General features: G+C 36.1%; 1 protein-coding gene across 1 annotated transcript; it reads right to left on the bottom strand.

Moving 5' to 3' along the window:
- Positions 1–1,267: 1,267 nt before the first annotated feature.
- On the bottom strand, positions 1,268–15,765 carry gpr107 (G protein-coupled receptor 107). The gene is made up of 18 exons (XM_065271455.2): positions 15,627–15,765; positions 15,292–15,414; positions 15,024–15,074; positions 14,760–14,848; positions 14,241–14,377; positions 13,650–13,678; positions 13,485–13,541; positions 13,240–13,362; positions 12,929–13,062; positions 11,997–12,072; positions 11,683–11,756; positions 11,470–11,587; positions 11,076–11,206; positions 10,863–10,906; positions 7,972–8,021; positions 6,515–6,598; positions 5,926–6,047; positions 1,268–2,189 (listed from the first exon to the last, which is right to left on the bottom strand). The coding sequence occupies exons 1-18, from the start codon at positions 15,723–15,725 to the stop codon at positions 2,099–2,101; spliced, it is 1,632 nt and encodes a 543-aa protein (XP_065127527.2). The 5' UTR covers positions 15,726–15,765; the 3' UTR covers positions 1,268–2,098.
- Between the last annotated feature and the right edge of the window lie 285 nt (positions 15,766–16,050).

Here is a 16,050-nt window from a genome sequence, read left to right as displayed (position 1 = left end):
AACTTTTCAAATGTCTTAAAAATAGACACCAGAGCAATGTTTGTGGTAACCGTGGTATAAGAGGAATAATTGACTCCGGTCCTTTGAATTATTTGAAAATAATGCACACCCACGGTGTAACCTTGGGTGTGCATTATTTTCTAATAATTCAATGGCCTGTCGTCAATTATTCTTTACGTATTATGTTCATTAAATACTTTCGCTTCAAATCTGCTTAATCCCAGCCTCAGGTCATTCAGATATACCATTTTGTTGGCACTATCTTTGCACATTAGAAGCATATGTTGTGCGCATACGTCACAGTGCTTTTTCCTTTAGATTTTGGTTCCCAGATTGCTTTGCAAAAAGGTATTATTTAGTTTTATTCTGTAAAAAGTAAAGACTTTTTAATGTTTAATCATTTAACTTTGAAAAAACTGCTGCCAGTAAATAACATCCATTTAAATCTATAGTTACTGGCAAATAGCTGCCTGCCAGTAAAAATGTTTTTATCAGTATAGTCTTGGACTAGCCTGAAGCCTAGTCTGTAATACTGGAGGTACGAGATATATGTTTAAATAGCAATGCACATATTTAAGATTAAACGGGTAAAAACAATATTATAAGGTTCCAAACAAGTGATACATCATCAGCAAAATACTAGCATGTCTCTTCACCTGCCAGAACATCCAACTTATGTCAATATTCTTATGCCATCTCTGAAATATTAAATATGCTTGCATTTGACCCCATAATTTGTATTAAAGGACAATTAAGGATACAAAACAAGCGAGAACTACTTTAAAGCACAATCAAAATGGACTGAATTTGCATTTGTAAGTCTCTCATCCTCTGGAGGCAAAGCTCATCATTACTCCCTCACTGACATTTTGTCAACATCTGATGATTTTAACAGCACTTAAGCTGAAGTGAGCAGCGCTCTTGACACTTGTGAATTAATTTTAAGACATCCATTTGCCTCAAGGTTCTCAAATGTTTGCTATTCAGGAATGATAGGATACTAGTTTGATGTTTGGAGATTTTCATCCTATAAAAAAAATTTCAAAAGGAAATTAATATTGGCTATGTAATAATCTATATATTAAGACATCATATCTTTATTTACTTTTGCTGAAACCAGAATAGCCAGTTTAACCCTTTTTGAAATAACCAATAAGGATCTTAGGAATAAGGGCATTTAGTTAGCTTCTTATTATATACAACCTACATATGATTTTTTATTATATATACACCAACTTTCAATCAAATATGAACACGTACAAATCAAAACCATTGCACAATTTAATACTGAAACACAATTTCATAAAGCTTATTCAATATGAGGAAAAAGCAAAATGTTAAGCATCAAAATAAAATCCTCCATTGCATTAACAATAACCTTACTTTACAAGATCCCTGAAATAATTTTAAATCCACGTTTGATACAACTGATATACACAATTCCCGGACACCCTGGATCCATTTTATTAATATTCACAGTCATCCGTATTTATAGAAATACTGAGGATATATATAGAACCTGTCGCTGAACCTTGTGTACTATACATTTCATTCTTCATAATGCATTAATCGGATAAATTTTTAGGGCCCTTCATTTACATAAAATATCATTAATTCTCCAAACTTAAGAGTAGGAAACAATCACATAAATAAAGCAGGAAGAGACGTCACCGAGGCCCAGTAAGCACACATGAAAGATGTGACTGGAGTGTCCCGATTAAAGTGCCACAGAGTCTCTAAGATCAAGCGATGCGTAGGAAGGACATAAATAAATAAAAAATAACCAAATGGAGCAAAAAACATAGATACATTATCAAGGTAAAATGAGAATAAAGCGCAGCACCAAGCAATTCATTTCAAACCACGGTGGCAAAAGGAATCATGGAATGATGTAGTGTGAAGACTCCAAACCATCTGTGCAACATTTACAGATAGAGAGGGATATTTAAATGGATCAGGAACGATGCGTCGTCACATGTGAGAGAGAAAAGGTCCACTCGGAATTTTGCACATCAAGTTATAAAGAATGTCTGAGATGTCAGTAGCTGGCCACAAAGTCCAATGGCCCAACAGAACCCACTGAGAATTTTATCTCCCATCATGCCACGCTCTCCCTCTCCTCCGACAGCCCGTTTGATAACCTATTCACTTTCTTAACGCCCTCTCCCATGGCTGTTGAGGTAGTTACACTGCAATGACAAAGAGAAGAAATGGGTCAAGGGTAAGACAGCATGCAGGAACCAATTTAAGTCAAACTATTAAATAACCTAAACATTTTGAGCTAAAACTAGAACCAAGTTTGTTTTCTTTTGTGGTTAAAATGATTACTAATAGGCTACTGTTCTGAAAAAGCTCACAGAAAACCATAAAATACATAAATAAATCAAATTCAGCCTGTCCTAATTTTAAAGAAAGCCCCTCAGCTCTTAGCTTACATAAAACTCATGTTTTATTCATAAAAGACAGAATCTGTTTCTGTAAAAGACCCAAACAATATATTGATTCCTGGGAAAAGGAAATGCGTAATTTATCAACATATATTTGAATGAATGAAATACACTTTCAACCATCACATTTGCATTGTCACACCCATCATACATATTGGGTACACTTATTGTCAATTATGCTTTTTTTGGTAGTGTCGAGTTGAGTTTCAGTTGTCCTTATCTTAACCCTAGCCCTTGGGTTATCCTAATCCAGTGGCAGCCAGTGACCTCTTTTTTCGAGGGCGTCAGTGCAAAGTTCGTCACAACATGTATTTAGCCCGTCATGTGTGTGGTTTCTTTTTTCAAAATATGTATTCTGCGCGTTGAGAGATCTTGTGTGCATCACGTGTCATGCCAAAATAAGTGCCTGCTTTAGATGCGTCTAAAGGGTTTATGATAAAAGAGACGCTTGTGTTTGCCACATACTCGCATAATCTCACGCGTAATCAGAGTTTACTGTTAAGGGAGTGTCTTGTGTGTATTTTGTGAATGTGTGCGTCTCTTTTATCCTAAACTGTTTTGACGCACTTATTTTGACAAAGCACGTGATGCACACAGGATCTCTTGACACGCAGAACACATATTTTGCAAAAGGGAACCACACACGACACTCCGAACACTTATTTAGAATTAGCGCCCCTCGGATGAGTCACGAGCCGCCACTGTCCTAACCATATCCCTTAGCTAACGCATCAGGGGTGAAAAAGGTGACAAAGACACAAGCGTTCATACATATACATACAATTTTGACACATGTGTGTAAATGCAGTGCTTAAATAGGTGTACAAATCAGTCCTTCCAGCAAACAAGGTTTTTTTGTGACTGTTGCGGGCAAAACTCCTTGATCTTGCGGCATGTTTTCTTAAAAAATGCGATGGAATATGCAGGATATTTATGTCATTTCATGCGATGAAATTGCGGGAACTTGCCAAATTTACAGAAACTTGCAAAAAAATTCAGCTTTTGCAGCTTTTCAATGATGTTCACGTCACATAATCACTTCACTTCATAATGTTCCCATGGCAAAAGGGGATATGGCTGCGCTTGTGTGAGGGAAATGCAGGTTTGTAACCATGCGCGCAGCAACGTGACGTGGGCGCGTAACCTTGAATGAGAAATGTATTATTTTTAACCTTGAATGAGAAAATACTACGAATTAAGTGTCTGCGCTCAATCTGCAGAGACTGCTTAAACTTCGGCAGCAAATAAGGTGATTATATTTGCTATCAACTCTAGATAAATTAAAACGGGGAGAAACAAATATTAAGCAAAAAAAATTAGTCAAAATTGCGTTTGATACCTTTTACTACCTTTCAAGGCCCTTAATTTTGGTAGATTCCTACCATGCGGACACCCTGATACGGTCTAATTTCACACAAATGCAAACAGTGCTACCTTCTTAAAAAATAGCACTAAAAGTGCTATTCACTGGCTCAAAATCACTTCTAAACATCACCTATGTAGAAACATATTGTGCTATGTTGAACCATGCTCAGTCATGCGTTAGCACCACTTATGGTTCTACAGAGGGCTATATAGGTGCTCCTGTAGTGATAAAAATGGTTCCCCTATGATTACAAGCATTTAGTAATAATTAGGAAAAAAATTCTGCATTCGCATTAAAAATGTGACCACAAGTTCACTAGGTAAACATTATACAGGATAAGTAAACATGCACATAATATTTTCAGCACAAACTGAGAGCCATACACGGATAAACTCCCCTGCAAACTTAACGCCCCTTTGTTCCTGATAATTATTTCAGCAGCACAGATTGGACTGCATATGGCCACATTAGTACGAGCAAACTGTTCAGTGTTCAGATCTGAACTGGACCTACTGTTGTTGAAGCAACACAGGCTTCACCATGTGAAGATACGTTTTAATTTAGGTCATTCAACCCCTTAAATTCTATAATGGGAAAGAAAGGTCAGGATTACACAAACTATTAGGGACCAAAGCATTGTTGGTTTGGTTCAGTGACAACATAAAAAATGGGTACAATCTGTTTTAGTGATATATTTACAGATTGACTATAAGCTTTGGATAAAAGCCATATTTTAACTGGGGTTCAAGCCATCCAAAACTCATGCAATTTGTTTTGACAGCATCCCCACTACTGGTTTTTACTGAGCAACAGCCTTTGACCACTGAGCAAAACCGAGCAAGAGTGAAATGGCAGAAAATGCCAGAAGCAATCTGCAACAGGTTCCCCTAAAGGTCTGATTTACATTTAGATCATTTTATAGGTTAAAACCTGCTTTAAGTTAACAATGTGCAATCGAAAGTGGTAGGAGATTTGTAAAAGATAAGGCAAACTGTTAATGGTGCCAAGCACATTCACAGCAGTGACTTACATATACATATAAATAAAACCAGGTAGTTTGGACTCAATGCTCATGAGAGCAGTGCTTTCTATTTTTGTGCTTTCTCTCATCCATCTTTTCTGTGTTCTTTGTAAGACTCAATGAGGCCAGATGAATCAGGCCACGGCCAAGTCTCCCGAAAAAGTTTTGGGAAAATAGGCCACAAGATAACACTTTGCCCATTTAGCCTGGGAGGAAGTGAACCTGTCTAAAGCAGGTGGAAAAAACACATTGGATGAGGGGGAAAGAGAAAGCAAGGGACAAGGACATATGGAGTCACTGGGCTATTTTGGGAAGTGCTGGTGGGGTGGGGGAATGCGGGAGTTGGACAGAGCACACGTTGCCTGAGGGGATGTTGAATGAGAGGTGAATGGGAGTTGGGGACATCGGGGAAGAGAACAAGACCTGAAAATGCAATTCACAATTCCCTTGCAGGAAAATCAGGAGGATGGAAAAAGATTTGACATTACGTACGTAACATACTTGATCTAATGAAGTAAGCGAGAGGTAAAACTATAACATAAGGAGACAATGACCAGCATGGATGGCAGCGTGCGCATGTGTAAATAAACAGGGGACAAGACAGGTGCACTCAGCAAGGGCAAGTAATGAGGACGGCCACCAGGTCCCTCAATCGGGAGAAACCCCTCTGGGCTCCTCCTTGAGCCATGACAGGTGGCCGGATCATTGTAAGTCTGCATGTGTTACCAGGTCGCAGCTGGTATGAGTGAGTAACAGTGTTTTGGTATTTGAAAGAGCTGTGCACAGCACACACATAGACAAAGATGGTCTGATAGAGATGTCAATAAGCTTTGTATAATGTTTTCTCAGATCATCTTTTCATCATCTGTCGTGTGTTGTTATTGTCACTTGGCATTAGTTTTCTGCGTGAAAGTGCTTAGCATTTTGCTAATCTTGTGTGCAAAATGGCTTTAAATTTATAGAGTCAGAAAAAGGTTGGAGAAAGAGCAAGAGGTACTAACATTATAAAGGAAATAAAAAAGTATGATGTGACAAATTTAAAAATGCTGTACTGAAGGAAATGTACATTTAAAGTAAATATAATTTCTTACACATCATCCATCTCCATGTCTTCTTCCTCCACAGACAACAGTAAATATGGGTTATAGGAGGCCGGACGAAACTTGTGTCCAGTTAAGAAGAAGAATGTCAGGGTGGCCAGCTCATCCAATAGCTATAAGTAAAACAAAGTTAATAAAAGAAAAATATTTTTGTGACAAATATACTCATTTTTGTCACTTTTACTGATATTAAACTTTTTTACTGATTAATATTGAAACCGAATGTACACTGCTTCAATACTGATACATTTACAATAATTTCAATAAACTACTGTGACACAGTCAACACATAATCTGTCTTCTATACAGATAATCCAATCAATATGGCTCGATTTGTGGAAAATTGCAATGGCCATAAATGTTTACAGCCTATTGGAAAGTTTATGTAAACAAAATACAAAAAAAATAGTAAAAACACACTTGTCTCTCATGATGTAAATGAAAGGTATCATCATTACTAAAATAATAAGGCTATGTCTGTATGAACTTCCACAACAGTCCAGAAGTGAACAGTGTTGTAATAGTGTGTAATATTTATTTTCCAATAATAACTTTTGTTGCAGCTGTAAAAATCCCTTACCTGGTAAAGCCACTTCCACTGGAAGGGGACAACGACCTTGATGAGACTTGCAATGATGCGAGTGAAATAAATATAGCAAACAATCTATGATGGAGAGATACAGAAAATTAATACATTTGACGAATTTACATGATGTTAAATGAGAAAGTGCAAAAGTAACTGTAACGCTATACAATGAGATTGTATTTGTTAACATTAGTATATACAACAAGAACTAATGTGTAATATAGTTTTGTAACATGTATTAATCTTGATGTTAGTTAATGTTAATACAGTTGTTCATGTTAGTTCATTGTGCATTAAAGGTATAGCGGAAGATTTTCCCAAATTTTTTAAAAGGAAAAAAAATGCACATGCGCATCACTCTACCTCCTCCCGAGAGGGAAAGCCCATTTATGTGTGCACGAGAGAGAGCATGCACGAGCCTAGCTCTTCTTTTCGCTCTGTTTACAAGTTGCTGTCGGCGTGGCTAATACATTGAGATGTTTACCGTGTTTGCCCGGTTCTTGACTTGTGCCAGGGCGAGCATCGCTAATCATAGCTTACATCAACTTTTAGTAGCAGTGATTTTAAATGGATTTAAATAGGAAACCAAACTTTACCTGTCGAGTAGAAACTTCGCACGAGAAGCCCAACCTGTGCTTTGTGTGCACGCTAGCGTGTGAAATAGTCTCCCAAAACACTCTGGTCTTGTTTCTTTGTTCAGGGACCTTTCTCTTTTTGTCATATAATTCATAGACCTTTTCTCTTGCGACAAGACATTTAAAAAAAAAAAACGGCGTGAACGCGAGATTCAATGAATGGCTGAAACCGTAGACCACCACACATATACACATTAAAGTGTGAATGTGCAGAAAGCAAACCTAGGGGAGAAGCACGTACGACGGCCTTACGACAACATATCATCAGAATAATTGACAACTGGGATGACAAATAGTCTTGATGATCCACCCGGAAATAGAAAACCTTCTGCTATACCTTTAACTATTGTAAAAGTTACAACATTTGATTTAATTAATGATTTGTAAATGCTAAAATAAACATGAACAAAAATTAAAAATTGTTGTAGAAGTATTGTTCATTGTTACTTCATGTTAACTACTGTATTAACTCAAGTTAACAAACACATCCTTACAGTATGGTTTTACAAATTTTTCTGTATAGAATACTAATGAGCAAGTATACATCTAAGATTCATGTTAACTTTTCCAAGAAAAAGAAAACATTCTGATCACATTATTTGTATTAAAAAAAGAAAATACTTAAATAAAGTGAAATGCTCATTGAGATTCTGTGGCAATAATAATGCAATAATCTTCAGCGCAAGTTGTCGTGTTCATTCACAGTCTCTTTAAAATTAATGGATTAAAAAAGGAGACAGTCACTGTTAAAGCAGGTCGGTAGGTTTTCATTCAAAGTAAGTTTGAATGTCTGTAGGACGTGAAATGAATACATACCATCACATAGTAGTGCCTAAAAAGTTTCAGCTGAGCCAGATTGATGGCAGCTGCAAAAAAAAGAAGACAAAGACAAAGCATTATGATTAAAACTGAGAGACAGTGGATGTGCTGTCCTTTCACCTTTCATGCTTCAATTACTTCTCGCTCCTGCTGTGAAATGGTTAAAATCAGAAGGCAATCAAACTCAAAATCTTTGTGCACTGCGTGAGAGAGGCACAAGATGAAAGCAGGAAAAAAATACCCTTGGCGGCACTAAAACATTGACTGTCTGAGAGAAACATCTTTTGCATACATTGAAAACATTATATTTCATATGACAGTAGGCTATATCAAAGAAAGTATAGGTGTGCTACTATATGTTTTTTTTTATTATTTAATTATAATTAAATGTGATTTTCTTGGTCCATTTCCATAAATGTTTCAGAGGAAACATTTTCTGCAATGACAAAAATTTGGACCCAAACTGTGGAGCTTTGGGAATAACCTGCTTTATTCTGAGCACTGATCTCTCACACACAAACGCACACCTGCTCCTGATCATAAACCCTGCTATATTGGTTGAAAAGATCAATGTAAGCAATTTAACATGTTGTTCATCAAAGAACATGAACATCAAAGATATAAAAATGAAGACAGTATACTAGACATTCATTTCAAGCCTCCAATCCAATTAAGTCTTAACCATCAAATATATCTCACATACTTGCCTTTCTCTTTGCATTAGGGTTAAAGTAATATATATATGTGTGTGTGTGTGTGTGTGTGTGTGTGTGTGTGTACCTGGTATTCAGCACGTTGATAGGAATACCAGTATTTTTGTGACCTTGTGGGGACATTTTAGACATCATAGATCAAACAGAATAATGTTTCTTGAAAATGTGAAGAAACAGAAAGGTTTCTGTTATGTGCGTGTATGTGTGTTTATATATATAAAAATAAATGCCTCGCTGTTGCCATTTTGAGTTACATTTTGTGCTACTCATAAGAAGACTGCCTTTTGGTGTTATATTAGGCACATTACTCTGACTTTACAACAATCCTCAATATTCTGTAATTTCATATTTCAAGTCCCAGAGATGAGAAATGGGCTATATAAGGTTGTGCGTGTGTTTTGCATCATAAAAACAAGAACATAATATATATTACAGGCTAAGAAATATGCATCGAGGCAGAAATATTAGAAATACTAAGATTAATGAAATATTTGTGTTTGGGTAAAAAAACATAAAAAATACTTTGAAATATAAAGAGTTAAGCTCTTTACAGGTTATGTAAATAAAACAGACCCACAGAAAATAGAAGTTTTGGCAACTTCCTCTAAGATGATGGAATTTGCACAGATCTCTCGCTGCAGGGTAAAACCTGTCCATCCATTCCCTGGATTTGCGGCAAGGATAAAGTCGTAGCTGAGCTATGACATTTACTAGCTGCCTGGCATCTGCTTTCACAACAGGCAGCAGTGCAAAGTGGCAAGCCTATGCCAGAGCATTTCTAACAGGATCAGTTTTTCCACCACAACATCATCAAGCCACAACGAAGGAACATTTTATCCCTGTCTTAGTTATTTTATATTAGTAACACAAGTTTGCAGTCAGATGAGAAACCTTAAGGTTGATATAAACCGTTTGTGTGAGGGAATGAAAAACTAAGCATTGTGGTCAGTGTTCAGTGATTTAGATCCATCAGGGTTAAGGGGGTGGCAAACTGGACGCGAAGTTTAGCGCCGCGTCAAGTCGTGTCTAGGACAACTCGTGTCTAGGACAACTCGGAGGTATCGTAAACCGGAAAGATAGCGTCTACTCCAAAATGCAAAATATACGTTAGAAGCCAATGTTAATCGTTAATGATTTGGGACAAATAAGATGTTATTTAATTTTAAACTATGTGAGTGGCACTCTGTGGCGCGACAGGGATTTGAGCAACTTCCTGTGTCAAAGCTGGGCACCGCGGACAGGTGCGCACCTGTTGGAGCCAGTGTGCGTATATGCATAGAAAACAATGTGTCGATTTTTTTTAGAACGGCACGGCGATGAGCTGTGTGTCCGGTGTGCGACCCAATTTAGGCTTAGATCTTCCAATCATTTGATTAATAACATCAATACACCACAAATAAACTGAAGTCTCTTTTGTTGGTGTTTAAAATAGGGCTGGGCCGATACCACTTTTTCATGTCTGATACCGATATAGATACCACAACCTTGAGTATGTGTCGATACCAATCCAGATCCAATACTATCTCTATCGCCCTTTTGAGCAACAAAGCTGCAATTAACACATTTGTTAGCCATAAAAATATAAAGTAAATGTGTGAAGTAAACCATAAGTACGATAAACATAAAAAGTACCTTCGGACAGGTCTTGCTTATGTTTAGCTACGGTTTCTACTTGCCGCACTTTACACGCTTTTACGGCATGTTGCTCTGTAAGTCGCCTTTACGCCAAGTTTTCATGACAGTTAAGGTCTGTGTTGGTATCGGATCGTACTCCCTGACTTCTACAATATTCGATCCGGCCATATTGGACTAATATCGGATTGGCCCTCCCTTAGTTAAAAATGAGCAAGTTGTTGGAATGAACTTCCATTTAATTCAAGTGAAAAAAGTTTTTTTTACCAACTTAAGTTTTCAGCAGCACATCTACAAGAGCTGGATTCTGGGAGACAGCCCAATTAAATTTCATGTTGTAAACACTGTGTCTTATGAATAATGTATGTAGAGAATAGCTACAGAAACAGGTGGCAAAACTAAGTACTACATTTTTACATACTGCATATTTTCAAACTAGTATTAACATTTTTAGCCATGATAATAATATTTTGTTTCAGTCAACTGATCTCGCTGGTAGGATTGAAGCAATGCCAATTTAAAATAATAATTATTTTAACATACCTTTCCCGTCTGTCGCTGATGCCTCTTGTAAATGCCTAATAGACCTACCAATCAAAAACATGCATTAGACAACATTAGACATCAAAATCCCACCCCAGTGAATTACTAAAATTACAAAAATTCAACCATTCACTTACATAAAAGTCTAGAAATTATATCATTTGTGCTATCTTGATCTTTTTGAACAAAAGGACAGACAAGGACAGCACTTACCAGACGACAGGGAAGAGAATAGCCCCACAGCACAGCAGATCCACCAGAAACAGGATCTCCATCCACAGACCGTACTCACTGGAGCCCTCCTCTGTAGACTCAATAATAATGTACGCCACATTGGCCAGAACCTGATATCACAAGGCCAATATTATATGCAAAATTACTGTGCACACATGAATTGCATTCCCTATAAAATAAAACTGAACATTGTAAGCGCTATGGGCAAGAATAAACATTGTTAGAAACGGCAACATCATAAATTATCACATTTTAATTTTCATAGTTTGACCCTTAAAAACAGGAGATTTAAATAATAGGGATATAAACCCTGAAAAAAACATGTGATTGCCACTGTGCTTTAAAAAAAAAAAATAAACAATTATATCAGTACCTGCAGAGGAATCACGATCATGAAGATCTTCTTGTCTTTATCTGAGAGAATATGCTTGACAAATGCCCAGCCGGTTCCTATTAACGCTATAGTAATGAACAACAGCGCCCCCTTCAGTCTGCACACAAACATCACATTTCAGAATGTCAAATATTTCACTCTTGCTGAATAACAAGTTATAAAATCACATATGAAAAGGTTTCAAAACCTTACAGGTGAGTAATGTAATAGACCACAGCCCAGACTTCGATAGGAGAGCCCTGATTCGAAATGTAGTAGTAATCGATCTGTAACACAGGATAATTATTTTCATGAAAGTATTGTCACAATATATGCTTACTGTTTTATAAGCCTTGGGTATTTAGCTCCAGTTAACTGCAACTATTTTTAGCATTTCACAACACGCTTTGAATAGCTCGTCATACAAAAACCTAAAATTCATTGGACCGGAGATTTTTGATACAAGAGCTGCCTCACACAAAAGTCCCGATCTGCTCACATATAAAAATACGAGAGTCAAAACTTACCGCATGAAAAACAAGTGAAAGTGACTTTGTAAATGGAAGAGCTGCCATCAGCCAATGAATCTTGTAAACATCCGCACTAAAAAACAAAATGCAAGGCATGTTAATGCTGCTCTCCACCAATCAAATGTTTGTAAAACAGGTATGAAACCGCCACAAATAAAAATGACCTGAAAACAGTAGGGGAGAGCGGGACACAAAGTAATGCTTTTTGGCTTCTTTTTACACAATCAACACACATCTCTGCTACAAATGAATTATCACCTGTAGTTATCGTACAATTACACCGAAAGTGACAGGAGTGCAAACGTTACAACTTACCCCATAGGTGGAGTTAATTGTAACAAACAGAGGGTTTGTTGTTACACCTGCTAGTTTAAAAAAAATAATTAAATAAAATTCTGTCTATACTAAAGGTGGATATTGTTTATATATCTGCCTATAATAGATAGATATTCACACGTTCATCCATATATGATCCTTCATTCAACCATCCTTGTATTATGCATCAACGCATATGAATAGATTTTTTGAAAGGGCTGCACAATTAAGACAAAATATTATCATAATTGTCAGTTATTTCCCTTAAAATTTTATTATCATTTTGATTAATAGTATTTACAAAAAGACAGTGATTAAATAATATAAGGTTGGATTTGGTGACTAAAAAACATAAGATGAAGAAATTTACATCTATTCCTCCAAAACACTCTTTGTTCAATAATTTAAAGAAAGCACATCAAAACTTTTCACAAATTCTTTTACAAAGAGATATCTTCTGACAGTAAAAGAAAAAGACCAAAAGCACAGATTGCTCGGCCCTTTATAAATATGTAAAGTAGCCATGTTACAATTAACCCGCGCTAGTTTGTGCCCCATTCACCCTTACTAAAAATGACTGCTTAAGTAAAGATGTTGAGTATATTAGCACTCACCTATGAGTACGCAAAACATGAACCCACATGGTACCAATGAGAAAGAAGAATAAGGACATGCCGATGTAAAGTTTAGGTAAAGGAATCTCTCCAGCAGACAGGTAGCTGTCTGGATTCTTCTCAGTTATAGTGATCTGAAATCACATCATCATATCAATCTGTAACAATTTTACAACATTAATCATATCAACTTTAATTTTTACCCACTAAAAATAAAAATGTTTTAAATGGAAGTCCAAAAATCATATCAGTTGTTAAGTATGGAAGTATAATGTATGCAACCTACATTACAATTTTATTACAACACTCACATTAATGCTAAAACTCAGCAGGTCTGGCACAGAGCTGTCCTGATTGATTGACATGGAGTAGCAGTTGTAGAAATAAAAGTTATAAAGGCCTTGCTGCTCATCCTTTGTGACATTAAAATAAAACTAAAAAACAAAACAGGTAAATTAGTCAAATTAGAAGTAAGAAATCTAACAATGGACAGAAATAAGTTCAGCTGCAAAAATAATTTCAATAAAACAAATTACAAGGCTGATATATGACCCACCTGAAAAGAGTAGGCCTGGCCATTGAGTGGAAGAGGATATGTGTCTTCTGCCTTGCTCTGGAAGACAGGAAAAATCCATTAATGTCAAATTAAGATAACAAAATCTTATAGTAATGTGATCAATGGTGTAGCAAAAAGATTTTAGTCATTCTAGACAGAACTTACCTGAACATCTTTATTGACTTCAGGACCAGCTGCAAATTAATTGGAAAAATTAATACACAAACTAAAATGAATCAAACTAGAGCCCGGCATAAAACGACCTACATAATAGGATTTAATTAGTCAATTATTCCTCTTATACCACGGTAACCACAAACATTTCTCTTGTGCCTATTTTTAAGACATTTGACAAGTTAGGTGTGCGGTTATCAGAAATTAATGCATACCCATGGAACATTTCTCAGCCAATCAGAATACAGCATTCAACAGACCCGTGGTATAATTTTAAATAATTTAAAAGACCGGAGTCAATTATTCTGCTTATACCATGGTTACCACAGATTGCTCTGATGGTTAAGACATTTGACAGGTTAGGTGTGCGTTAATCAATAAATAATTTATACCTTTGGAACATTTCTCAAACAATCAAAATAAAGCATTCAACAGCCCTGTGGTATAATTGAAAATAGGGCGCAGTATTACCATCTTGGGTGTGCATTATTTTCGAATAATTCAACAATCCGTCGTCAATTATTCCTTACTAAGATTATGGACTCTGATTATGAAATAACCCATCACATTTCAAAGATTTACCTGCTGGCTGTTCTTTCTCATCTGGCTTCTTGACTTGATCTGCCCCATTTTCAACAGGCAGTTCATTTTCTGTGGTTTTTGGCAACCCAGGTATGATGTTGGGAAACAGATCAGTTGCTGAGGTCTTTTTCCTCACTCTGTGGATTTAATCATCATGGGAATCATGATTTAAGTAATGGGAAAACCTTTCAAAATGACATCACACTTTTAGATTAAGCAAATATGAAAAAATATGCAAGAAAAAATTAAGAATGACAAATATGAAAAAAAAAATTAACGCCAGATATTTTGAGAAATGTTTGTACCCCATTTTCTCCCATAGTATTATTTTTCCTACTATGGAAGTGAAAGGGGTCCACGAACGGTTTGGTTACAAACATTTCTCAAAATAGCTTACTTTGTGTTCATCAGAACAAAGAGACAGAATTTTCATTTTTGGGTGAACTATCCCTTTAAGTAATAAATACACCAAAATGTTCTATAAGAGAGGTCATTTATGTTTAAAGACAAATAACTCACAGGCTATTTTTGAAGTCCATCAGGAGAAGCACTCCTGCAAAATTACTGCTTGGATCTTTCTTCAGAGGACAATAGTCAAGACCTTCATCCTGTTTATGTTCATAGAAAAATCATCAAACCACCTAACACAGTTTAGTTTAAAGATTTTTATACTACTTTCATTGTAATATGACTGTGACATGTTAAACTGATAACTTAACATAAAAAAATATATATATTCAGTATTTTTATTCAGATGGACATCAGAAAAAAAAAGATGCTAACCAGATATGTGGAAAATCCATTATTGCTTGCGCGATCTAAGCTGAATCCAATCTGTGAAAAAGCAGCAGTTAAGAAGTTGATAAATAATAAACAAATCAATTATTATCAACATACTGAAGTGACTGTCAAACGGATATGGTTTATTGATTTAAAAGGAGTAATCATGTCTTACATAAGATGAGAAAGACACTGCAAGACATCAGTGCAGTAAGATGTGATAATGGTGCATTGCATAAATCTAAAAGCCGATAATATGTCAAAAGGTTACCGTGGAGCTGTCAATGTTGTCCAGCTTTCCATCAGTGAAACTCAGGCTGTTCATGCTCATGGTCATGTAACCATCTTTATAAAAACCGAATGTGTTGAGATGGACCCGTTGACGGATGTCATCCTGAGACATAACAAATGTTTTTAAAGACGCACGAGTCATTAGCTGCGTCGATCCATCTGAATCATTTGCTTAAACGTGTTCGCTTTATCCAACCAAAGCGATTATGATTAATAAATCAGAAAAGAGGGTCTATAAAAACAGTCAATAGCATTAATTAATAACAGTAACTATTTTAAGACCAAAGACCTTATAAAACTGACACACGCACTCACCTTAAGTATGAGATTATGAATTCGACATTGACTTTCGATGATAAAAAGTGAAATAATCGTATTAATAACTGTAAACATACATCTCTTCACTGACGCCATTTTTAAAACCGCTTCAAAAATAACAGCAGGTCAATCGAACTATTATTTCCGGTTCAAAGTAGTAATAAACGAAGCCCTCTAGTGGTAGATAGAGGGAATTGTTTGGCATGTACTTAAAATATACTGTTTTATTCTGTGTGTAGTTAATACTTTTTAGGTAAGTAAATTTATTTCACCTCATTAAAATCTTAGTTTAACTAACATGTTTATGTTACATCTAAAAAGGTAGAAAGGCGCAAGTGTCATGACTACATTTCCCAGACGTCGTAAAGTGACATTTCAGCAGTTTAAGCAAAGCCAAAGATCCAAAGAAGAAAAGTTTCCC

Source organism: Paramisgurnus dabryanus, chromosome 5 (genome assembly GCF_030506205.2).
Source record: "Paramisgurnus dabryanus chromosome 5, PD_genome_1.1, whole genome shotgun sequence".
NCBI lineage: Eukaryota > Metazoa > Chordata > Actinopteri > Cypriniformes > Cobitidae > Paramisgurnus > Paramisgurnus dabryanus.
This window is presented reverse-complemented; position numbering and strand designations above follow the sequence as displayed.